This window comes from Chanodichthys erythropterus, chromosome 1 (genome assembly GCF_024489055.1).
Source record: "Chanodichthys erythropterus isolate Z2021 chromosome 1, ASM2448905v1, whole genome shotgun sequence".
In the NCBI taxonomy this organism is placed as follows: Eukaryota; Metazoa; Chordata; class Actinopteri; order Cypriniformes; family Xenocyprididae; genus Chanodichthys; species Chanodichthys erythropterus.
The window spans coordinates 18502678-18528623 of NC_090221.1; the positions used below are offsets into that span (position 1 = coordinate 18502678).

General features: G+C 35.3%; 2 protein-coding genes across 2 annotated transcripts; one reads left to right on the plus strand and one right to left on the minus strand.

Moving 5' to 3' along the window:
- Nucleotides 1-86: 86 nt before the first annotated feature.
- On the plus strand, nucleotides 87-8628 carry ppid (peptidylprolyl isomerase D). The gene is made up of 10 exons (XM_067388887.1): nucleotides 87-246; nucleotides 1389-1529; nucleotides 1814-1920; nucleotides 2366-2554; nucleotides 2914-3036; nucleotides 3780-3886; nucleotides 4195-4339; nucleotides 5121-5207; nucleotides 8079-8121; nucleotides 8227-8628. The coding sequence occupies exons 1-10, from the start codon at nucleotides 162-164 to the stop codon at nucleotides 8313-8315; spliced, it is 1116 nt and encodes a 371-aa protein (XP_067244988.1). The 5' UTR covers nucleotides 87-161; the 3' UTR covers nucleotides 8316-8628.
- Nucleotides 8629-8817: 189 nt separating this feature from the next.
- etfdh (electron transfer flavoprotein dehydrogenase) lies at nucleotides 8818-22037 on the minus strand. The gene is made up of 13 exons (XM_067388886.1): nucleotides 21867-22037; nucleotides 20776-20925; nucleotides 18322-18551; nucleotides 18022-18103; nucleotides 17702-17820; nucleotides 15824-15901; nucleotides 15386-15532; nucleotides 14291-14431; nucleotides 13058-13201; nucleotides 12799-12967; nucleotides 12515-12697; nucleotides 9458-9679; nucleotides 8818-9296 (listed from the first exon to the last, which is right to left on the minus strand). The coding sequence occupies exons 1-13, from the start codon at nucleotides 21895-21897 to the stop codon at nucleotides 9133-9135; spliced, it is 1860 nt and encodes a 619-aa protein (XP_067244987.1). The 5' UTR covers nucleotides 21898-22037; the 3' UTR covers nucleotides 8818-9132.
- Nucleotides 22038-25946: the final 3909 nt, after the last annotated feature.

Genomic DNA, 25946 nt, shown 5'->3' on the forward strand with positions numbered 1-25946 from the left:
CGCCTTGCTTACTAGTCTCCACAGCAGTAGAGGGCGCTACACGCTAACTTATGCTTCAGTTACAAGTTCACCGGTGCTTTCTTCTCAGAGAATATTCCAGTTACCCGTCCACTCAGAGTAGGCAAAGTGTAGGACCCCTTTCCCTGTCAAAATCAAAGAAAATGTCAAACCCAACTCCTGTAGCCAAGCCTGGAAACGCAGACAACCCTCGGGTATTCTTTGACGTAGATATCGGTGGTGAAAGAGGTCAGAATCTTTTGTTTTTCTTGAGAAAGAAGCTGAATGACTGCATGCTGCTGTCTGCTGCCACATGCCTCTCAACTGCTTAGAAGAAAGGGAGAGAAAGAATTAGGAAATAAATGCTTTGAACTCAACCAGGAACACAACAATTTAGAAAAGCAAGTGAATTTTCCTGTTTTGCCATTGAACGGTGTTAGTGAGTGTTTTCTGCATTATATTCACGAGTCATTGTTGTTGTGCGGTACGTTTTGTGTCCCCTTCATATGTATTAATACACTGCCCGGCCAAAAAAAAAAAAAAAAAAAGGCAAGTACTTAAGAGTCTATGACTGGGTCTTTCTTTAATTATTATGTTTCATGTTATATGTTTGGGAACAGTTTTTTTTTTATTTTTTTTATTTTTTATTTTTTTAACCATAATTGATTGAAGTGTGTAGCTTTCCATTTCTTAAAAAAAAAATAAAAAAAATATGCAAGACGACACATCATGGCCATATTCCAGGATGACAAATCCAAGATTTATCAGGCTTAAATTGTGAAAGAATGGCTGGGAGGGAGCTTGAATAATCATTTTCACACATGAATGGACACCTCTGAGTCCAGACCTTAAATTCATTGAAAGCCTTTGGGATGTGCTGGAGGAGACTTTACAGAGTGCTCAGCTCCTGTACTGTCAGTACAAGATCTTGACCAAAAACTGATGCACCTCCTAATGAAAATAAATGTTTTGATTGTTATTTCATTTAAAATATTAAAGTCACCTTTTTAAATATAGTAATCATTTTGATTAGTTTAAAAGAAAATCACAATTGAGTATACATGATTTCTAATCAAAATGTTTTGCTAAATATTTTTTTTTTGATCAGTAGTAGTAGATTTAAATAATATCAAAATGCAAACTACAGAGATGCAATAAATACTTCACATTTCTACAATTCAGTTATAGTTGGTAACTCTTTGGGCAATTAAACCATAGATTTTGAGTTTCTATTATTGATATCTGTAAAGCAAATTCAGTATGTTCATATAAAATGCTTAAAAAAATAAGAGGTCAAAATATGCAACCACATATCACCTGCATGACTAAAGATCATTGAAATAATCTGATAATTTATTCCAGATGTTTTTTGTTTTTTTTCCTCTTTGCAGTCGGCCGTATAGTGTTTGAGGTCTTTGCTGATGTGGTCCCTAAAACGGCAGAGAATTTCCGTGCTCTTTGTACCGGTGAGAAAGGGATTGGTAAAAGCACTGGAAAACCGCTGCACTTCAAGGGCTGTCCATTCCACCGCAGTGAGTGTCCTGACCTCCCGTTTCCATGGAGACGTGTGTAATGATCCAATGTGCAGGCTTCTGTCATGGAAAACCTGGAAAGATCAGTGAATTCGAATTTCTTGGCTGAGAAAAGTCATGAAAATTGCTATAGTGAATGAACTTTTTTTTAATGCCAAGTTGCTCATATCACACTCGCAATATAGTCTTATTAGTCACATTTATTGAGTATGATCATTTAAACACTAATAATTGACCCCTATAAAACAATTAATCAACTATTTATTTCTTATTGTACCCCTCAGTTATCAAAAAATTTATGATCCAGGGTGGAGATTTTTCAAATCAGAATGGAACTGGAGGAGAGAGCATCTACGGTGACAAGTTTGAGGATGAAAACTTTCACTACAAGGTACCACAGAGCTGCTTTGCTGTAAAGAATAAACAAAAGTTTCATCATTTACTCACCCTCATGTTGTTCATATTCTGTAACACAAAAGTATTTTAGCAGAATGTTCACGCTGTTCTTGAAAATTGTGGAAATCATGATATAGGATCCTGGTCACACGACCAGTCTCTAATAAATGTCAAACCTTGTATGATGCACATATTCAATGCCAGATTTTTCAGTGAACTTTTCGTTTAATTAACCAAAGCCATCAGTCTGTGTAATTGCTCAGAAATTGCTCTGAGATTAAATCTACCAAACACAGCACTTGATTCATCTCCCTGAGGCATCCACTAATTTCCTGGTGTCTGCTCTGAGGAACACATGAGACCTAGATAAACCTTCTGCTTTTTCTTGAATGAAGTGGTGCTTCATTAATGGTGGTCTCTCGCTCTGGTTTCCCCCTCAGCACGACAGAGAGGGGCTGCTCAGCATGGCCAATGCCGGCCCCAACACAAATGGCTCACAGTTCTTTATAACAACGGTTCCCACGCCGCATCTGGACAGCAAACATGTTGTCTTTGGCCAGGTGCTGAAAGGAATGGGGGTGGTGAAGATGCTGGAAGGGATGGAAACTCAAGAAGACAATCCCGTGAAGGTGCCCATGTTAAATGCATGCAAACATCTTTTACACCTTAAACACATCATGACGTTGTGACATCTGCTGCCAAGCTTAGAAATATAACATGAGATCTTAACTGCTCCTGAAGGACAGGTGTGTCTGAGGTCTTTCTTTTGCAGGCATTTAGTCACCATTATCAAGATTTAATAGTCATGAAATTTAGTCTGTCACCTGTTCTGCACAGCTAGTGTGATAAATTAGCTTTTTGAAAGGAGAAGACATTGTGTGTGACCAATTCTCTCTACAATAAGGAAACACAAAGTGCACTTTCCTTTTTTTTCCAGTGAGCAATTGAATATGAATATTTAGATTGATTGCAACTGTCTCTCTCTCAGCCCTGCGTGATTGCTGAATGTGGAGAACATAAAGCGGGAGATGACTGGGGCATCGCGCCTAACGACGGCTCAGGAGACGCTTACCCAGACTTCCCTGAGGACTCTGATGTGGACTTTAAAGATGTGATTATATTTCTGCATGTTCAATTGCATATACCCTATAGTTGTCATCTGCGCCATAATTTTGCATCACCTTAACCCAGAAACACAATTTTTATAAACTTATAAATTACATAATTATATAAAAGAATATAAAAACACATATTTTTATAAATATGCATTTTTTGAAAATATGCATATAAAGATGACAATTTATAAGATAGAAAATAACATATGTAGTTATTTGTGTATAATTTTGATTAGCAAATTGCAGTGGGCCATATCTACAAACACAATATTAACTTTTTTTTTATATATATATATAACTTAGAACAACTTGAAGATGAGTAAATGATGACAGAATTTTCATTTTTGGGTGAACTATCCCTTTAAATGACAAGTTAATATTGTGTTTGTAGATAGGGTCCATTGCAATTTGCTAATCAAAATGATACATAAATTATAGTGCATTATTATATAGTGCCTGATTGGGCTATTAATAGAAGCAGTTATTCCACTTAAGGTTGTTTCCAAATCTATTGATAGCCTTTTCAGTGGATAGATCAATAGATTGATCAATAAATAGTCATGTGTAAAGATAGATAGATAGATAGATAGATAGGCCATTAAAAAACATTATAGTCTGCCACTGTGCGTGTATGAATGTATTTATACATGGTGTTACATAGTATAAGAGCTGAAATGTGATTCACATGCTAAAAATGCAAAAATGTTAATTAATTTTTAATATGTTCTCCTCTTACTAGACAAACAAAGTCTTGTCTGTGGCAGAGGATGTGAAAAACATTGGGAATAACTTTTTCAAGGCTCAGAACTGGCAGTCAGCCATAAAGAAATATTCAAAAGCTCTCAGGTGAACACTTGACTCTGCTATTAAGCCCCGTTAATGCATTACACTTGCTTTGTGACATTAAAGAGACAGATTTCCAGACTTGATATCAATTTGTCAAACCTTTTTAAACATGCTGTTATAGCTGACTTTTACTTTTCTCAAATTGACTCTCATGTCATGATATCATTCCTGTAGAGTACCTGCTTGATATGCAAGATCTCTCACTGTGTAATCTAAAGTAAAAGTTGTTTATAACATCTTTGAATGTGACATGTCTGTATGCTTCATTGTAAACCAGCAGTGTCACTAAAGGTTACTTTGGTCCACAGGTATCTAGAGTTTTGTGGCAAAACCTTAGATGATGATGGTGCCCAAAAGAAGCTGGAGCCCACAGCCCTGAGCTGCATTCTTAACACGGCCGCCTGCAAACTCAAACTGAAACTCTGGCAAGAAGCAGTCGAGAGCTGTGATGAGGTAACTTTTGACATTTAAGATTGGTGTCCTGTTCCATCGGTGTCAAAGGATATAAGAAGCACAGGGCCTCGAGATGTTTTATAACAACACATCTCAGCCATTCACCGCTCTTGAAATAACCTTGTCATGGTTGCTATCCGGCTCTCTATTTAGGGAATAGTTGAAATGGAATCAGTTCTTGAAAGGGCCTGTAAGGGTGTGTTCACTCATGTTCGGTTCTTTTGGTCTGTACCAAAAAAGAAAATGATACATTTTGTCCTGGTTCGCTTAGCTTTCACACTGTCATTTTTAACACCAAATCTAAAGATACAGAATAAAAGGTCTAAGAATAAGGCTGGACAACTTGTATATTTTGAGATGGAACTTTCCAAACATTAACAATGCTGTTTTCTGGGTTAAATGCGGTACTTGTATGTGTACATAATGGTGGAAGAACCAGGTATGCCTAAGCATTCTGTCCTTTTTAGGTGACATGACGTCATGTTTTTGGTTCGTTTAGATGTCTTTGGTCCGTGTTGTGTTCATAATTCAGTCGAACCGCACTAGAGTTTGTTTGGAAGTGGACCGAGACCCCCTGAAAAGGTCTGGATAGCAGCGTTCACTCTTCAGTTCAGAATTCAAATGAACCGCACTAACAGAGCAGTGCTCGCTTTAATTGAACCAAACCTGCCAAGAGTGAACACACCCTAAAACTGTATTTTCTACTGGATTATGAGGTGATTGTGATGTTTTATTTATTATAACAAAGTTATGTTTGTTGTTTGTTTTTGTTTTCTCTCAGGCCCTGGAGCTGAACCAGTCAAATACTAAAGCGTTGTTCAGGAGAGCTCAAGCCTGGCAGGGACTTAAAGAATTCAACAAGGCCATGGTACAAACACTACACAGACAGAAATACCTTTTTTTTTTGGGTGGCAAGTCAAAAAAGAATAAAAAACAAACTGAGTAGAACTCAAATCTGGGGAACTACCAAAAGAGTTGCTCACGGTTTTTGTGCTCATTGTACATAATGAGACTAAAGAATAATGTTAATTGTTCTTGGTGCTTTTGGTCAATTAGATTTAATTTTCATAATCAGCCAGTTACTTGACAAATACATAGTTTGACAACCACTGCCCTAAACGCCTTAAAGAAAACAAAGAAATCATTGCATCATTTACTCACCCTCATGTTGGTCCAAACCATGTATGACTTTCTTCCATGAAACGCAAAAGTAGAAATGATCAAGGATGTGTTTTTGTTTTTTCCTTCCATGCAGATGGAAACTAGATTGGAGCTTTCAGGTTTTAAAAAAGGGATGCATTATGAATTATCTTTGACAGTTCAATTCAGAGCTAGTAAACAGGACTTTTTATTCAGGAAAACTGTTTTAAGCCAATAGGAAAAAGACTATTTCAACTAGTTAACATGATGTACTTAACCCTTGTGCATCCTTATGGACATTTTTGTCCATTTCAGTTTTGTTTTTTGTTATAAGTGTGCCTTTGTTAATGCCATCTACATGAATTTTGGCTCAGGTGTTTATTTTTATTGGAATTTTAATATTTGACCCTCATTTCCTTCAAAAAAATCAATTTTACCCTCTGTACAAAAAATACTCACACTTAGGATCTTAAGGACAAAAATGTCCACATTGAAACCCATTAAAACTGCAATTTTTTAACCCAGAGCCATTTGACTATAACATGATACAATATTTGCAAATAGGCATTCATTCTATCGGCAAGGCTTCAAATTTTACATTTTTACCATTTTTTACTAGATTGTGCCATATTTTCAAATTTGGCATATAAAAGAAATACTCGCTTTATTTGAGTTTTCTGCTTATGCATATTATAGTCTGATAAAGTCAATTTGAAAAATAATGCAGCTGTAATTGTGTGGGTATACTGGTAAGGATGTCAGAGTGTAGTTTGCAAGTGTTTACTGAAAATTTAATTTGTGTAATTAGTTTGAAAGAAATTATATCATACTGGCAATCAAAAATCCCACTCCATGTATGAGTCACACCCTTGGCAGGGTCATAGGGTCATGTGAAAACTATGAAAAAGGTCAAAGAAGGCTTTAAGGTTCTTCTTTTTGACCAAACACGCATCTTAACCCTTGATTGCACTTTTTCACGTGTTATTGTTTTTGTACGGAGATAAAAGTTACGCTTGAATTTGAAGTAGACATTCAGAAGCCCCTAAACACATTATTTTAGTTTTCACCACAAGAAAATAGTGATTTTTTAGTCTGGTAGATTTTATACAAAGTTTGAGTTCACACAGGTGTCTCACAGCCAAACCTATACATATGTGGTGCTTGAGGGGTTGATCATTTCATTGTTTGAAGAGACGTTACTCAGCAGAGGAAGCTCTGAAACTAGTGCTGCCCACTGACACTGAGCACACAGGTGCATTAGAAGCTGAGGATGTAAAGAAACCGATTTGTAAAGTGTTAAAATTCTGAAAATGAATGAATGTTTGGTATCTATGGATAGAACAGATGCTGGTTAAAAAATTGACATCAGTGAAAGTGGGAAAAATATTAATATATAATATTTCTATGGCAGTTTTTTGGCATGGACATTTTTGTCCATTATTGACCTAAGTGTTATTTTTTGTAAAAAATCTGACACTACATAAAAAATATAAATGCCTCAAAATTAATGTTGTTGTTCTTCACTGACCCACCCAAGAATCTAATAAGCAAAGAAAAAAAATTCTGCTTAGCATTTAGTTTATGAAAATTAACTACTATTTTTATTTTTTTCATAAAAAACACCTATGGCATTATGTAAACAAACCAGCATTTAAAGGGTTAAAGTTCTTAAAATTAATGAATATTTGGTATCTATGGATAGAACAGATGCTGGTTAAAAAAGTGACATCAGTGTAAGTGGAAAAAAATATTAATACATCATATTTCTATGACAGTTTTTTGGCATGGACATTTTTGTCCATTTTTAACCTAAGTGTTAGTTTTTTTTAAAAATTGACACTACATAAAAAATATAAATGCCTCAAAATTAATGTTGTTGTTCTTCATTGACCCACCCAAGAATCTAATAAGCAAAGAAAAAAAATTCTGCTTAGCATTTAGTTTATGAAAATTAACTACTATTTTTAATTTTTTCATAAAAAAACACCTATGGCATTATGTAAACAAACCAGCATTTAAAGGGTTAAAGTTCTTAAAATTAATGAATGTTTGGTATCTATGGATAGAACAGATGCTGGTTAAAAAATTGACATCAGTGAAAGTGGAAAAAAATATTAATAAATCATATTTCTATGACAGTTTTTTGGCATGGACATTTTTGTCCATTTTTAACCTAAGTGTAACTTTTTTTTTTTGAATGCACAAGGGTTAAATGACTAAAGAAAAAAAAAATTACAAAAACATTAATATATAATATATATTATATAAAAATAAAATCAATATTAATAAAAATTAGCAGCTTAATGATAATAAAATAACATTCTAACAGACAGAATCACTATAATCTCTAAACTCATCACAAAGACCCAAGGGAAAAGGTCAGAACATTTTGAAATGTGCTGTATTTTAATGAATCAGTTTAACAGTAATAGAAAATTCCCAATTACATAATTTGTTTCTGTGTATTGACTTTTCAGAGCACTATTTATGATTTAACACCATATCAGCAGCAATGCCTCAATGGCAAAATCAAAATTAATAATACAAAAAAAAAAGTAGTCTTTTCAGAATACTTATCTTTTGTCTTTTTAAACTGCAGATTGATCTGAAGAAAGCACAGGAGATTGCACCAGATGACAAAGGTTAACTAGCTCTTTACAAATGCTAAATATGGTTAAAAAATTCTTTAATTATGATTTGTGAATAGTTTTCTCTTTTTTTTTACATTTTCCTTTCCCTGGTTCAAGCAATTGGAAATGAAATGCTGAAGGTGAAGCAGCAAGTAAAAGAAGAGAAGGAGAAAGAAAAGAAGATTTACGCCAAAATGTTTGCGTAAAGGAAACTGCAGTGACCTCACTCCACACCGACCTACCTGCATAATGTTCACTTACACTGCACTGGTGTCTTAGTGTTAAAGTCTATAGCTGGGTAAAAATGCCTTGGAGTCTCTAATTTAGGGTAAAAAGGTTTGGAAAGAGATTGAAATAATCTGTACTGTGTGTTATAAGTCAAGGAACAAAGTCTCAATGCATTTTTAGTGAGCTGACCTAAAGATTGCTGACCTTAAAGAGTGACTTTGCAAAACATTTATTTTTTGTTTCTGGGTTCATTTGTCTTAACTGCTGTTCATTCATTCTATAGATTGCCGACTAAAGCAAAATTTTGTTTTTGTCAGATGGGAATTAGTCAGTCAGTTGTGTGGATTAAAACAATGAATATTTTCAAAGTTGAAGATTCTTGTGTTTGCAGTTCTAGAAAACAAACCAACAAATTGTGACAGTTTATTTCTACCATTTACAGTAACCAACTTTGACAATATATACAAAACTGTCAGTTTACAGTTAACCGCATCATGGTGAGCTAAAACGTCCACTGGTTATCAATCTAGCATGATCCTTTTTCTTTTATGACACATTCCTTAGACAGATGTTATATATAAAATTCTTTCAATTCGTACAATTTGATCAAACCTGAAATATGCAAAGCCACTTTATGTAATTACACTTCAAGCTCATATCAGACAGGATACGAGGACAGTCTGTTCCCTTAGGCACATTGGAAAGACTCAAGTCTTCAAAAGCTGTAGCCCTGAAAGTTTGAATCTGTGCGATGTGCCCTAATGGTGGTGATAATAAAAATATGTAATGCTAAAATCACATGCCGTTGTATGCTGGTCCCCCACTGCCCTCTGGCACGACCCAGTTGATGTTCTGGCTGGGGTCTTTTATATCGCAGGTCTTGCAGTGGACACAGTTCTGTGCGTTAATCTGTAATCTCATGCCATCGCCCGTCTCAAGAGGAACATACTCGTACACACCTGTGGGACAGGAGGGATAAAATGTGGCAGCTTGTCAACCAGGTGTTTTCATCAACTTGTGGAGCATATTGATCTTGCATTATTCTGTGCTAACAAAAGTCTAATAAAAGGTGGTTACCATTTAGTTTCCATTGCCAAACGCAGCAGAAATAATTACATACCAGCGGGACAGAACCTCTGCTCGGGACCGTCATAGATTGCAAGGTTTTGGGCCACAGGCACACTGTCGTCTTTGAGCGTCAGATGGACCGGCTGGTCATGCTCATGATTAGTCCCACTCAATGCTACGGATGACAACAGATCAAAGCTGATCTTCCCATCAGGCTTTGGATACTCAATCGGTGTACAGTCCTTAGCCGGCTTCAGCTGATCAGCGTCCAGACCTATAGGACAGTCATTTGTTTACCATTAGAAGTTAAATGCAAATTAGTTCATGGCTCTGAAATGAGACAAGACTCAGAACATACAGTTGTGGTGGTCAAGGATATGTTTTATACTTGCTATTTGGTTTTCTTAAATGAAAAAGGATTAAAAGCCATCTAAAATTTGAGATGCACCTTAGAAAATGTGAGACTTTGGACAATATCAGAATATATCCTGTATTCTTCTACATTTTGAATTCATTAATATATTAATAAAATGTTTTTGCATTTTACATTGAACACAAACTATGAAAATTCATCAGAAAATGACTTAATTGTCTAAAAACCCACTTTGCCTTTTTCAATTTTTTGCAATTTCCAAACTTTTGGAGGGTAATGTATACATTTATATCTACATTCATTCATTTAGCGTCTATTGCGATCTCAGAATTCAGGCCAGTTGATAATACCTAGAATATCAAAATCAACCGCAGGCGGTAGATCCTTCTATTTGGCACCTAAACCTTGGTTCAGTCTTCGTAGCATTGTTCAGGAAGCAGACACACACTGTCAGTTTAAATCTAGACTAAAAACTATCTTTAACCTGGCATACACATAACCAATTTCTATTTTCAAATCAGTTATACAGCCGGAACTGGGAACACTTCCTATAACACCTGATGTACTTGTTACATCATAAGAAGAATGGCATCTACGGTAATATTAGTCTCTCTGTTTATCCGTTTAACGTAGTCAGATCTGTGCCTAAACATGAGCACAACACATCCCTGAAGAAGTGTCAGCAGAGATTGTGTCAACTAGACCATCCCCTGTGAAGGCCTCATCAACACGACAGCCATTGGCACAGATCCTCACCAAACCTGTCTCCATACCAGTACGATGAATCCACTCTTCAACCAGATGGACATGGATTAAATATGTTGAATGTTCTGATTCAATCTGATACTCAACCTCTAATGCTGCCTGAATCATAAATTATGCACCAGAGGAGAACTGCCTCCCCTGACTGAGCCTGGTTTCTCCCAAGGTTTTTTTCTCCATTCTGTCACCTGTTGGAGTTTGGGTTCCTTGCCATTTACTAATCTGCCTGCATTGACACCATTATATGCGAATTGAACTGAGCTTGACAATGATATCACTCTTTTCTCCAGAGCTGCAGTGGAGATAAATGAACTAAATTAATAACTAATGATTTTTACAATGGAAATGAATCAATACTGAACTTACTTAAGCTGGACAATGACACTAACATCTGAACAAAACTACATAAATTCTAGATAATAAATTTGGAATTGATTTCACCAAGCTTTTGCTATCTAAAAGTGCTGAATGTGTCTAAAATTCACTTATATGTAGAAAATTAATTCAAAATCTTCAGAAGATCCACAAAATTAAAATAACAAAAATAAAAATATAATTTCCCCCCCTTAAATTAAAAAATAAGATACTTTAACACTGCCATTTTGCATCTCTCCCCATTTCCTGTGCATATACAATCAATTAAACTAAATAAATGCAAATAATAAATTCACATTTACTCTAATAATACAAACAAATTCATATCCATTAATCCATTCAATAGTAATATCCAAAATAATCAGAATTTATAATTAAACTTTTCAAAATGTAATTTTTAACCATAATCTTTGTGTTCAATGGCTCTGAGACTAACAAAGAAACTGGAGCAATGACATTTTAGCTCAGAATACTGAATTTGCAATTATCTGCAATATTGTCTTTGAAACAATGGTCTTAAAGAAAAGCTTTTGTTATTAAAAGATCAGTTCACTTTCAAATGAAACCCTCAAGCCATCCTAGGTGTATATGACTTTCTTCTTTCTTATGAACACAATCAGAGAAATATTAATAAATATCCTGACGTATCCGAGATTTATAATGGCAGTGAGCGGGATCAACGATTATGAAGCTAAAGAAAGTGTCTCCATCCACATCCATCCATCATAAGGCAGGAACACACCAAGCCGACGAACTAGTGGCGATGAAAGCAGACTGCGACGGTTGGCTCACATTGGCAGCGTCTGGGTCCAAAGTTGCCCTGACACACCAAACCGATGCTCGACAGCCGACGGCCAAGTAGCACGTCCGTTCTGCGCCTGCGTAAGATGAAATGCCTTTCCGTACCAGCAGGTGGCAACAGCTGAACAGCCAATCAGAATGATCTGATGGCCCAACATGTTGAATCGGCCGGAAAAAAAGATGAAGAGGACCAACTTCAGCCAACGGTGCGGAACACACTGAGGAAACTTAGTCAGTTTGGTGTGTTCCTGCGAAGTGATGCATGTGTAAAAAAATATCCATATTTAACAAATTATGAAGTAAAATTTCTAGCTTCTGCCAGACCGCCTTCCATATTCTACTTACAAAGAAAGTGTAAAACTCTCGCAGTTCAAAACACTTACGCTACGTCCTACACCTTCCCTATTAAACTTACTGAAAAGTATAACTGACATTATGCCGTCCGGCGGAAGCTAGATATTTTACTTCATAACTTGTTAAATATGGATTTTTTTTTTTTTTACACAAATGCATTGCTTCGCTTCAGAAGGACTTTATTAACCCCCTGGAGCCGTGCAGAATATGTTTAAGATGGATGGAGACACATTTCATACTCGTTGATCATCTTTCACTGCTATTATAAAGCACGGATGCGTCAGGATATTTATTAATATTTCTCCGATTGTGTTCATCAGAAAGAAGAAAGTCATATACACCTAGGATGGCTTGAGGGCGAGTAAAGCTTGGGGTAATTTTTATTTGAAAGTGAACTAATCCTTTAACAAGCAACCAGTTGACAACCGGTTTCTCAGTTCTTACCATTATGCTTCAGAGTCCAAGGTTCTTTTCCTCTTAAAATCCAGTAGAAGATTCCAGTGTATATCATCCCTCCGTAGAGTCCAAAGTAGTTATGGAAGGATGGTCTGATGTTCCTCACAGAATACAACTCCTTCCAGATCCAGGACTTTTTAAAAGCTTCCTCAAATTCAGGGATATAGAGACCTAGCAGAGAAAAATTCACAAAAAATACTCTGTCTAGGGACACCTTTAATATTCTGAGAGTTACATCTCAGCTAATTTGCAAAGATGTCTGGGTTGGCTACCTGCTGTTTCCGACTGCAGATTCTCATCTGTGATTTTCCTGAAGGCTGTCTCGGCTGCCAACATGCCGCTCTTCATGGCCGTGTGAGTGCCTTTGATCTTGGGCACGTTCATGAAACCCGGACTGCACCCTATCAGCATACCGCCTGGGAAGGTCAGTTTAGGAATTGACTGGAGGGGAGAACATGGATGTGAGGAGTTAAACAAAAGAAAACAGACAGAAGAAGAATTTATATTGAGAATTTCAAGTTGCCGACATGCCTGGAAACCTCCTTCATTAAGGGCTCTGGCTCCATATGCTATCCTGTTGCCACCTTCCAGGGTAGACATTATCGAGGGGTGATGTTTCCAACGCTGGAATTCCCTAAACGGGCTCAGGTAGGGATTAGTGTAGTCTAAACCTACCTGAGGAAGACAAACCAACATTTGCAGTTCAGCACTGTTGCCTGCTAAGATGAGCTGAACAATGGGGTTTTGAGGATACATCAATATGAAAAACTGAAAATGAGAATGCACAATTAAATATCAACTGATAAACACACCACTGTTCAAAAGTGTGAGGTTAGTAAATATTTGCTCATCAGCTGAATTTATTTGATCATAAATACTGTAAAAAAAACTTTATTACACTTTAATATTATTAAAAATGTATTAAAATATTTTAATTTAAAATGTATTTAAAACATGTATTATCAATTTTAAAAACAGTTGTGCAGCTTAAAAGTATTTATGAAAGCTGATGTTTTTTCAGGATTTTTTGATGAACAAAGTTCAAAAGAACTGTTTTTTGAATTGAAATCTTTTTTCACTTCTGATCAATTCAACGCATCTTTGATTAATAAAAGTATTAATTTCTTGAAAAAAAAACAAAAAAAAAAAACTACGAACCACAGACTTCTGAACAGTAGTGTCTCTTCAGTACAGTATCTCTCACAACTGCAATGCCATAACAGCTCTGCAAGCGACATGTACTTGAGGGAAAATAATTCAGAGCAATCATGAGATTTGACAGTTCTGTCAATCCAGCGCTGCACTGTATCTGCAGACAACTGTGACCAATCAGAATGAGTACCATCCTGAAGCATGACGACATTGGATAATAACCCGTCATCACTGCAGAACTCCTCAAGACGTCTGGAATTGAGACTAGTTTCTATGAATCACAAGCATTCCATGAAATGCCTCTTTAAAAAGTGATTGGAAAAAATGTCATTTTGATATGCTATATTATCAGCAGGATGAGAAAATGTCCTCATGACCAGGAACAATTTCAAAGTTCAAAGCCTTTTCCCACTCTCTGGCGCATCATTTTAGCTCATGAAAGAACATGATGAATGAGTTCAATAATATATCTACAGATCAAAGCATCCTGACAAAGACATCAATCCAGAACATTCAGCTTTAAGATTAAGTCTTCAAAGAAGATTATTGCAAGTCCAATGAAATACTTCAATCAGAGTTTGACCCAGAAGGTTCGGGAACAAGATGACTTACAACAAAGCCCAGGGCCACCAGTGGTTCTCCCTCATTAAGGTGGTACAGGAAGGAGCCTCCATATGTGTTCCTGTTCAGAGGCCAGCCAACCGTGTGCTCCGTCCGCCCTGGGCGCCACTTCTTCTCATCGATAACCCAAAGCTAAAAAAAAAAAAAAAAAAAAAAAAAAGCAGTTATTTTTGTTATTATTTCTAATTAAATACTGTTAATTATGTATTAAATGTTTATAATATAATATATAAAATGTAATTATCATTATTATTATAAATATATTCATGATTCATAATTATTAATAGTAACAATGGATATATAATAACATAATAGAGATGCACCAATAGTAAATTTATCTGCCAATACAGTGAGCCGATTATTCAGAATGATATCTGCCGATACCAATAGTTTGATTTTCTTAAGGCGAGACACCCCAGGTGAAAAAATAAATAAAAATAATAATAGATATTACTATAATTCCCCAGCTGATTGATTACATTAAGAATTGCAAAAAATTTTTTGTATTACAAGTTTTCTGAAATGTTATGTTTAAATATGCAAATTATGCATTACCTAATTAAATATGCGCTAATTTGCATAATGTCTAGAACAAAAATCTGAAAATCTGAATATTGGATGAAGTCAGGTTCAAAATACTTGTTTTTTTGTTGTTTTGTTCTGTTTTTTTTGACAGTAGAGTCAAAGGTTTTTACAGAAGGGGTTTTGGATATCACTCCATAAATCAAAATGCAGCCAGAAAAAAAAAAAAAAAAAAAAAAAAAAATCACAATTTTTTAGGAATAAAATGTTGAATAAAATCAGGCAAATTATATATCAACAAACCCCTCTGTAAAAACCTTCAGAATATAGACAGGATTAAAACTGTAAAGTTTGGTGTATGTAAGTTCTGCTGAAGTGGAGATTTCATGCTAATGAGACTAACAAGCTCAAGCTTTTAAATGAAGGCAAAGACCCCTTGTGCAAAAATTACAAGCTGATATCACTACAATTGTCAGTGAAAGGGGAACAGTGACGTCAAACTGAACAAGGCAATGTTTATGTATGAAAGTTTAAAGAATCACCCAAGCAAGCGAGTTCTTGTACCTCTTTGAGGCCAATAGCGTACGTCTGCGGCTCACAGTTCTCCCTGAGATTGAACTGCTTGTAGAGTTGCTTGGCCAGGTGTCCATGGCAGCCTTCCCCAAACAGAGTGACCTTAGCGTGGAGCTCCATGCCTCTCTCAAACACATCCTGAAGAGTTCAACAGAGTATGAAATGTGGTGGTAGCAACACATACATATGCTATTTGCACATCAGAACCACTTCACCCAGAATTACCCTTTTATTTTTTCTTACAGTGCATCTTCAGCTGTGCTTCAGAAAGTCATTGAGCCTTGATGTGGACATTTATAACATTTATATCATTTTTTTCTTATGAATGTAAATCACATAAATCAAAAAAGGTTTTCATCCAACTGCCATTGCATATTCTGTTCTGGAAGGAATACTGAAATATAAAACCTTATGGTGATGATGACAAACCTTTGGAGAGCCATCTTTAGCAATGCCAACATCATTGGTTGCAATTCCTTTCACACTTCCATCCTCATGAAACAGCACCTGTGTAAAAGACAAATTCACAAGAGTTTGCAGAAGTCAACAGGTCCTGAAGTTAAGTAACTTATTCCAGGTCAAGTGATTATAATCACTGAATTGAGTTTTTTTACTCTTATTGGAAGAACTTGAAATATTAAAGCCACAGATGAGAATTTCGTGCTGGCCAGTCAGTACTTGTACTGACACCTACTGTGCGTGCAGCATCATGCAAAAATAGAGGTATGCGACTGTTAATGCGTTATTCATTGTGAACCATTATAGATTTATTTTTTGTCAGTTTTTTTAATTTTAATTTTTTAGGCAGTTTGCGACTTTGCGTGGTAAACTACATACAATACCACTGGTATTACAAAGTATTCAGTGGCACATGCCAATCAAATACAGATGTGCTACAGCATGTTTGAAAAAAAATATTACCAACTTTAATTGACATTTATTTAAAAATATAACTAAATTACGCTACAATTACATCAGTATAGCATCTGTCACTCACTACTGGAGGTGTCACATCATTCGCCAACATGTTCCGCGACTCAGTGTCAGTGTTTTGCGGCAATGTCAGTATCACATGCCATTCAATGGCACATGCCAATGAAGATCGGATGTGCCTCTGGATGTGTCACTAAGCATAACGGCATGCCATTGGCTACTGTGCGTCAGATGTCACTTAACTTAAAAACCGTCTCTCCGTAACCTACACACAGGTAAATCATTATAGCACATAATATATTACATACATACATATATATATATGTATGTATGTATGTAATATATTATGTGCTATAATGATTTACCTGTGTGTAGGTTACGGAGAGACGGTTTTTAAATTAAGTGACATCTGACGCACATATATAATATAATATAATATAATATAATATAATATAATATAATATAATATAATATAATATAATATAATATAATATAATATAATATAATATAATATAATATAATATAATGTGTGTGTATATAATATATATATATATATATATATACACACACACATACACACACACACATACACACACACACATATTATATTATATTATATTATATTATATTATATTATATTATATTATATTATATTATATTATATTATATTATATATTAAATATTTTTAATTCATCATGCAGCCTTAAGGGCTGTTTACACGACACAATTTTCAACTAAAGACAGAAAACTTTTAATGTGTTTTGGCTGTTCATTTACATGACAAAGGCAAAAACACAAATCTGTGAAAACAGTGAAGGCATGCACATACTTATTATGTGTTTAGTCTATAGGCATGCGCATTTGACACGAGTGCTCTGTATAAGAATGCGCATATGCGTAGTGTTTCTTTACAGAGTGACATCGCCAACTACTGGTCTGGAATGCATAATACAACGTTTTTAGTCATTTTCGAGGATCTGTGTGAAAGGGGATCTTTTTGATAATGTTGTCAACTGTACAAAAAAAAAACATTTCCAATTTTAGTGCATCGTTGTCGTGTAAATGCACCTTCAAAAAACTGTCTAATAATGTGGTTTATTGATTCTTGTCCGTGGAATATACTGGAACTTCCAGTATTTTGGCGGTTACTCGACACGGGTAAATTGCAATCGAGGATTTTTTAAAATCAAGTACCCTAATTTAATCGAGGAATCATGACAGCTCTAGAATGGATCATCTTATGGGGTTTGAACCTACAACCTTTCACTTACCAATCCAGATCTTTAACAAGTACATTCACTCACAATACAAATTACAAGAAATTACAAGTACAAAAGCAGGTCTAAATAAAAGAACAGTTAAGAAAGGCCTGACCTCAGCTGCTGCGTAGCCTGGATACAGCTCCACTCCTAGCTCCTCTGCCTGCTCCCCAAGCCAGCGTACAAAATGCCCCAGACGAACTAAGTAGTTTCCATGGTTATTCATCGGAAGTCCTGTATTCACAAATTGCATTCAATTGCATCCCTGTGACTGAACCAGTCCTAAAAGCTTTAATAGTTTGTATAGAAAACCATTTATGAATTTGTGACTCAAGAACACCATTTATATATTATTTTTGACATTTTGAAAGTCTTATTGTGTTAAGTTGCATAACTCTCTAAAGTGGGCCATTTGCAAGAATGGCAGTCTCCTACCTGGCAATATTGGAATAGGGATGCGGTATTTTTCTGTCAAAATAGAAAATTTGTCTTCTGTAACTGGAGTGTTCAGTGGCGCCTGTTATACATGAAACAAAATCAGTGTCTTTGCCATCATAGACATTATTTTTGTTAAAACATCATAGTAAACCAGAACACCAACATATTTTCCATATTTTTAAAGCTATTTTAAAACATGTTTATTTTTTATTTAAAATAGCAGTATAGCATTTACAATTATTTGTGTGTTAACAGATCCTAAGTGGGGACATTATGTATGTGTGTGTTTGTTTGTACCCCTCTCTCCTTCCAGTCTGGAATAAGCTCATTGAGTGCAGAGGGCTCAAGACAGGCTCCAGACAATGTGTGTGCTCCGATCTGAGACGCCTTCTCCACCACACAAACCCGCAGCTCTTTCTCATGCTGATTGGCCAGCTGCTTCAGCCGAATGGCTGCTGACAGGCCGGCTGGACCACCACCAACAATGACAACGTCTGCCTCATCAGCAAAGCGCTCCATTTCCACCCCTGTAAATATTAAATCATATCACAGTGTCACAATCATCTGACCCTCTTTTTTATTACAAAAATCCTATAGAGAATTATTTTTATTTACTTTATAAACATATATATAAAATTAATATAATTACTCATACTGACTTCAAAAGGCAAAATTTTAATTTTCAAAAAAACTTTGTAAATTGTTTTATCTGTGTGCATGCATTAAGTCAAGACTTTTGGTACAGATTCTCTACTCTCAACAAGATCATTTTACACCATGTTTACAGTGGCATGAAAAAGTATGTGAACCCCTTGCAGAATCTGTGAAATTGAGAATTATTTTAATAAAATAAGAGAGATCATACAAAATGCATGTTATTTTTTTGTTTAGTTCTGTCCTGAGTAAGATATTTTACATAAAAGATGTTTGCATTTAGTTCACAAGACAAAACAATAGCTGAATTTATTAAAATAACCCCATTCATAAGTATGTGAACCATTGATTCTCAATACTGTGTGTGGTTACTTGATGATGTACGACTGATTTTTTTGTTTTGTGATGGTTGTTCATGAGTCTCTTGTTTGTCCTGAGCAGTTAAACTGAACTCTGTTCTTCAGAAAAGTCCTCCATGTCCTGCAGATTCAGTTTTCAAGCATTTTTGCATATTTGAACCCTTTCCAGCAGTGGCTGTATGATTTTGAGATCCATCTTTTCACACTGAGGACGACTGAGGGACTCAAACTCAACTCCAGAAGGAAACTCCAGAAGGAAACACGATGCATTAAGAGCCGAGGGGTGAAAAACTTTGAATTCAAATATCAAGTTAAATTGTACTTATTTTTTCTGCCAGGAAACATGCAAGTATCCTCTGTTGGTTCCGAAGGGAACTACTAAATGAAAATGATATTTAAACAAAATAAGAAAAATTGTGACATCTTCATCCTGTTCAAATGTTTTCACCCCCCGGCTCTTAATGCATCTTGTTTCCTTCTAGAGCATCAGTGAATGTTTGAATTCCCTCAGTCATCCTCAGTATGAAAACACAGATCTCAAAATCCTACAGTCACTGCTGGAAAGGGTTCAAATATGCAAAAATGCTTGAAAACTGATGAATCTGCAGGACATGGAGGATTTTTCTGAAGAACAGAGCTCAGCTTAACTGCTCAGAACAAACAAGAGACTCATGAAGAACCATCACAAAACATAACAGCCGTAGATCATCAAGTAACCACACACAGTATTGAGAATCAATGGTTCACATACTTATGAATGGGGTTATTTTAATAAATTCAGCTATTGTTTTGTCTTGTGAACTAAATGCAAACATCTTTTATGTAAAATATCTTACTCAGGACAGTACCAAACAAAAAAATAACATGTATTTTTATTATCCCTCTTATTTTATTAAAATAATTCTCATTTTCACAGATTCTGCAAGGGGTTCACATACTTTTTCATGCCACTGTACACCAGATTTGACCCCTGTTGCATGAAGTTGCACCGCAACAGCTAAAAGCTGTTCACACCAGACATGACTGTTGCAAATTCATTTGTCCTTCGTATCAGAAGTAGCGTGGGTGCTTGAAGGAATAGAAACAGAAACAGAAATAGAAATAGAAATAGAACGGGGCATCAGTTTACCGTCGGGAATCTGCCATGTCATGCCGCACTCAATGTAGATGGCATGACTGATTATAATGGATCATAATCGGGTTCTATTTGCTTTTATCACTTTGATTGCATCAGGTGTAGACACAGTGTTAAGTACAAAGTAGTTGTATTCAAATATTATGGTTTAGAAACATCTTCAGTATGGCACTCAACTGATATAATGCTGGCTTGCGATAGCAATTTTACTTTACACAATGAATTACAAAGACCAATAACTATTTATAACTATATAATAACAGCACATCACTCCAACATTCTAATCCTAACCCTAAACATACCTCAAACTCATTAGCAGTAAATGTGGAAATTTTCCAGAACAACATGAATTTAAACAGTAAATCCATAGTCTTACATAGTAGTTAAGGCCACCTAATGTAAAGTGTGGCTTATGTGTTAATTCACTCATAAATTCCAAGGTTTTCCAGTCCAGTAAATAAAATGCAGAGTCTGAACTTCCATCCAATAACAATTTAAAACCTTCATCTCGGTCTTCAGCATGTGGCAACACTTGTCCAGCATCTGTGCTCTCTCACCTCTAAAGGGGATCATACAATGATGAGATAACAGCACAGAACTGACCTTCCCATCGCGGGTCCTGATCTCTGGGATACACTGTGTAATGAGTGGTAATTCGTGGCACAGATGAGGAGGAGGACCACCGTAAGGAGTACACCTGAGGTGCGACATGATCCGCTTTAACCGCCTTTAGTGCATGTAGACACCTCCGTGCTGCAAATAAATAAAATAAAAAATAAAAGGAAAAACAAGTATGGACAGTTTACACATTAAAGTTGGCATGAAACGGAAAATGCTATAGTATTTTCTTCCCTATTGTTACCCATTTCCAAGTGAAATGGCTCCTTGAACAAGAAAAAATCTAGGGCGGGACTTGATTTTTTCCCCTTGGCAATTGATTGGATAGTTTATTGCTTTGATCTCATGTGAGTGACAGGTTGTCCTAATAAAAACACATCATCAGAGAAGAGAATATCACTGAAAGAGGGACAAAGTTATTTTCACTAAATATTAGATGTTTGTTTGAGTGTTTGTTTGTTTATTACATAAAAAATATGTGCACAGATAAATAATTTATAATAAATACAGCAATATTCCATAAAAAAAAAAAAAAAAAGGAATGTCAATTTTGATTACATGGTGACTTGACGAATTGGATTACCACACAGTATAGTTTTACAAACACACTGTGTATATATAATTTCCATCCAAACTAAATATATCGACTTTGTATAACAGGACAAGCTGTTACAAAATCCTCCCTTAAGTAAAAGGCCAACTAAGATACTCGTCTAAAAGAAGCAGACAGAGTCATAAGCTGTTTTTGTTTGCTTACAAAATTCTGCCTTATGCATATATTTAATACAGGAACACGTTATCAAACTGTTCACCTCTCAGACAAGGACATATCTGACCGATATTCGAATGACCTTTGCCCTACTTTCTCTGTATATTGAGCAGCTACTGTGTTGTTTTAGCTAGCTAGACGGACAAACCTATAGATTAAAACACGAAACTCGGCATGTCCCGTGCATACGTGGATAATAACAACTTAACAGGACAGTAAACATGCTTTTAGGTTTACAGAATCGAAGGTTTACAACGTTCTGCTAGAATTCTGGTTAACGTACATGATAGTGAAAGTTTGACGGTACCTTGGAGGGAATATCTACAGGCTGGAAACATTTATGGAGCTGAATGTGCAGCTGTGACTCTGGAGAGTGCTTCCCGTGGTTTTCCAGGTTAAGTGTGGAAAAACAAATAACACCCCGGCTTACCCTGTTACAAAATAGGTGTCATAACAAACACAAGTTGAACAGCCCCGTCTGCTGCGCAGCTCAGAATGACGTCATAAAAACGCGCCGGAATTATAAAACGTGAATGAATTTATGATCATGAACTCATGTGGATACGAGTCACGCGTGTACACAGGACAGTCTATGAGCTTTACTGTCATTCATTTTAGCTGTCAGGAAAACATTTAATTTAGACCGCAGGAGGCGCTCTACAATCTGAGATCAGAGAACGTGTATAAATAAAACAAAATAAACAGAAAACAATAAACAATGAAGAAGCCAATTTTGGGGACCATTACAGATTTTTTTTTGCATGTGACATATTTTTATTAAAAATAAACACCTTGTTTTTATTGAATATTGCAGTGTTTATTATAAAAGATATAGGCCTAGGCCTATCTGTGCATATCTTTTTTTTTTTAACTCATAATCTTTAAAGTCACCATGAAATCAAAACTGACCATTCCTGTTTATTTATGGAACATTGTAGTATTTATTATAAATGATTTATCCATGCATATCATAAAATAAATAAATAAATAAATAAATAAATAAATAAATAAAGATCAGCGAGTGGCATCAATAAAGTCCATCTCTAGTTTCACTCGGATATGCGTTACATTAGGGAAGAAAAAACAATTACCACTTTCTTTAATTTGATTGTGTATGCACATAATGTTCTTGACAGGTTTCGTAAGAATCACCCATTGCAAGTTGGCAAGTTTATTTACTGTGCAATAGGATTAGTTCACTTTAAAATTAATATTACCCCAAGCTTTACACCATCCTAGGTGTATATGACTTCCTTCCTTCTGATGAAAACAATCAGAGTTATGCTAATAAATATTCTGACGCATCCAACCAAGGGACCAACAAGTATGAAGCTGAAGAAAGTATACTCCACATGGCTCCAGGAGGTTAATAAAGGCCTTCTGAAGTGAAGCGGTGCATTTGTGTAAGAAAAATATCCATATTTAACAAGTTATAAAGTAAAATATCTAGTTTCTGCCAGACCGCCTTCCATATTCAATATGTTTTGAGAGTCCTTACACTTTCTTTGTAAGTTGAAAACAGAAGGCGGTCTGGTGTAAACTAGATATTTTACTTCTTAACTTGTTAAATATGGATTCTCACACAAATGCATCGCTTCACTTCAGAAGGCCTTTATTAACCTCCTGGAGCCATGTGGAGTACATTTTGCTTTAGATGGATGCACTTTCTTCAGCTCATACCCGTGACCCCTGTTCACTGCCATTATAAAGCTTGGATGCATCAGGATATTTATTAATATAACTCCGATAGGGGTTATGCTCAATCTAACTTCAGTTTTCTGTAAAACAGATTAGATCGTTTCTGGTTTAGGTCTTTTGTACGTGCTTCATGAAAAATTAGCTGTTTTATTCAAGATAACTTAAAAGGAGCAAGCAAAGATGAGCATAACTGATGTCCCCTGCATATGCTGATTGATATTTAACCTGTTAACTGTCACGGGCCCACCGGTGGGCCCACAGCCATTACATATTTAAAACAGTATTGTATACTAAACCTAAACTAAAGCTTAGAATCTCTAGTTTTCATATTCGGTGACATATTCATATTCGATTTTCAAAATAAATTACAGAGCAGCAGTAATTTATCAATTTGAATCAAGCATATTTTCATACTCAAAAGGCACATTCAGACCTTTATTTTGAAATAGCGATGAACATGAAAAACCATTAAAGATTGGCTGAAACATATTTGTTTTCATGCCAAGAGTTCAAAAGATAACATCCATTCAATTTTATGAGAAAAAATGGTCTGAAAATGTTTTTAATAGAAAAAAAATATATACATTTATTATTGTGGCGGCGATCTATAACCCAATACATGTTGTTTTTATGTTTATTAGAGGCTAAATTCATATCAAATTCTGCCAAACTTCCCATACTACTTCTATATAGGATGTTTACTTCATAAATTGTATGAAAATAATGGAAATATATGGTTCAGATCACTCAAACAATATACGGAAATGGAGGCGCCTTTATATGGTCAGTAATGGAGCTTGGTTGTCATCTAGTGAAAAAGTGTGGTACTGCGCCCAAACAAAATCTTACTGAAAGCTCATTTTATGAGATATCAACCTGAAATTTGAAACCCAACTTGTTCAGAATTTTGGCTTTGATTTCCTTGCAGTTTTAGAGTAAAACTTGTTTTGAAAAATATATATTTTATATAAAATATAAAATATTATATTTTTACATTTTACATTTTCATAAACTTAAACTTATATAACTTTTTTTCTATTTCACTTACATAAGTTATTTCACTTCTACAATAATCTGCCAAATTTAATCTTTAAAACAAGACCAGCCTTATGTCTATACACCAAAGTATTCTTGAATTACAACCATTTAAGTTTGGATAGTGCATTTTCTTGTCTAAAACAAAAAAAAGTGGGGGTGACAGTTAACAGGTTAAAAGCTTTTTTATTTTTCTTCTTCACATTAACGTTTAGACATTTAAAAGTATAAAACACCCATAACAATGTGAACTATGTATTTTCGCTGATTACCTTAAAAGTCCATAGATATGCCGTCAGTTCATACTGCTGTTAACACTTTCTGACTAACTGACAAGTGGATGTCAGTTTGGTCATGTGACGTTCGACATATACCCAGTTGTGTTTATCAGAAAGAAGAAAGTCATATACACCTAGAATGGCTTGAGGGTGAGTACATCTTAGGGTAATTTTCATTTTAAAGTGAACTAATCCTTTAATAACTGTGCAAACTTTACAATGTGACTTTGTAAATATGTAATTTTATGGTAAAATGGAAAATTAAATAAATAAAATGAAATCAGGGCAGGATATTTAAATTATTGACGCTGCCGCACCCCCAAGAAAAAAATCCTGGAGCTGCCACTCTCAATTTTAAGGCCTGTTTTCTGTTTAGGAACTAAGGGATTTAGTGTGTGTGTGTGTGTGGATCTGGTTTGGTCTGCTTAGGGCTTTAATGGACTAGCTAGGTGGCCATGGAATAGAATGTCCCTGTTTCAAATTCTGTGAACTATTCCTTCTGATGATCCAAGAATAAAAAGGTAACACAAAGTGGACGTTATCACTTTGTTCCTCCTGTGGCTTTGAAAGAGAAAAGACAATTAAAATGACTGACAGATGTCTCTAATTAAGGACTGCCTTTGGCCCACACAATATAAGTAATGATATTTCCTCTGGAATCCAAAGAGCTCCTACAAAATCTGTTAAGAACCTGAATGGTGCTTGAACAAGATTGGCTAGATAAAAGTAATTCTATACACTATAGGCTACATTTACATTTTGTACAAAAAGCAGTCATTAACATGCTACACACATTTTCTGATGGAAAAAATACAACTTAAACACTGAATAGCTGCTGGTATTTATTTATTTATTTTTTTGTAACAGTCTGTGTCATGTGTAGTCACTTTAATTTACCCAGAACAAAATTTAAACATAGATTTAATAGAATATAAACTGCTTAATCGTCCATTTTCAGTAGGCTAAGATTTACTGAAGTGTTTGTGTGCCTGCTATTGTGCGTTTAACTTTAATCATGCTCAAAAGTTATCTGTTTTAAAGCGGTGGCTGAGTAATCCACTCCTTGATTTGCTTAATAAAAGAATACTTTGAGATTTTGTTGACAAACATATTTATAGTGCAGTATTTTCAACGTGTTTTTTTTCTAGCCCCGCAAATAGACTTAGCATTCGCGTGCGTTATATTTGGTTGCCATGACAACCTCACGCTGCTGACGAAAACAAACAAAAAAAAAAAAAAAAAACACTTGAATGAAACACGGAGTGTGATACTATAGAAAACTAAAATGTATTTAAAAAAACGTGACTGGTTTGGCCCCTTGGTTTTGGCTTGGTTTCTACAATAAAACATGATAACCCATGTCTTCACGGCATGTA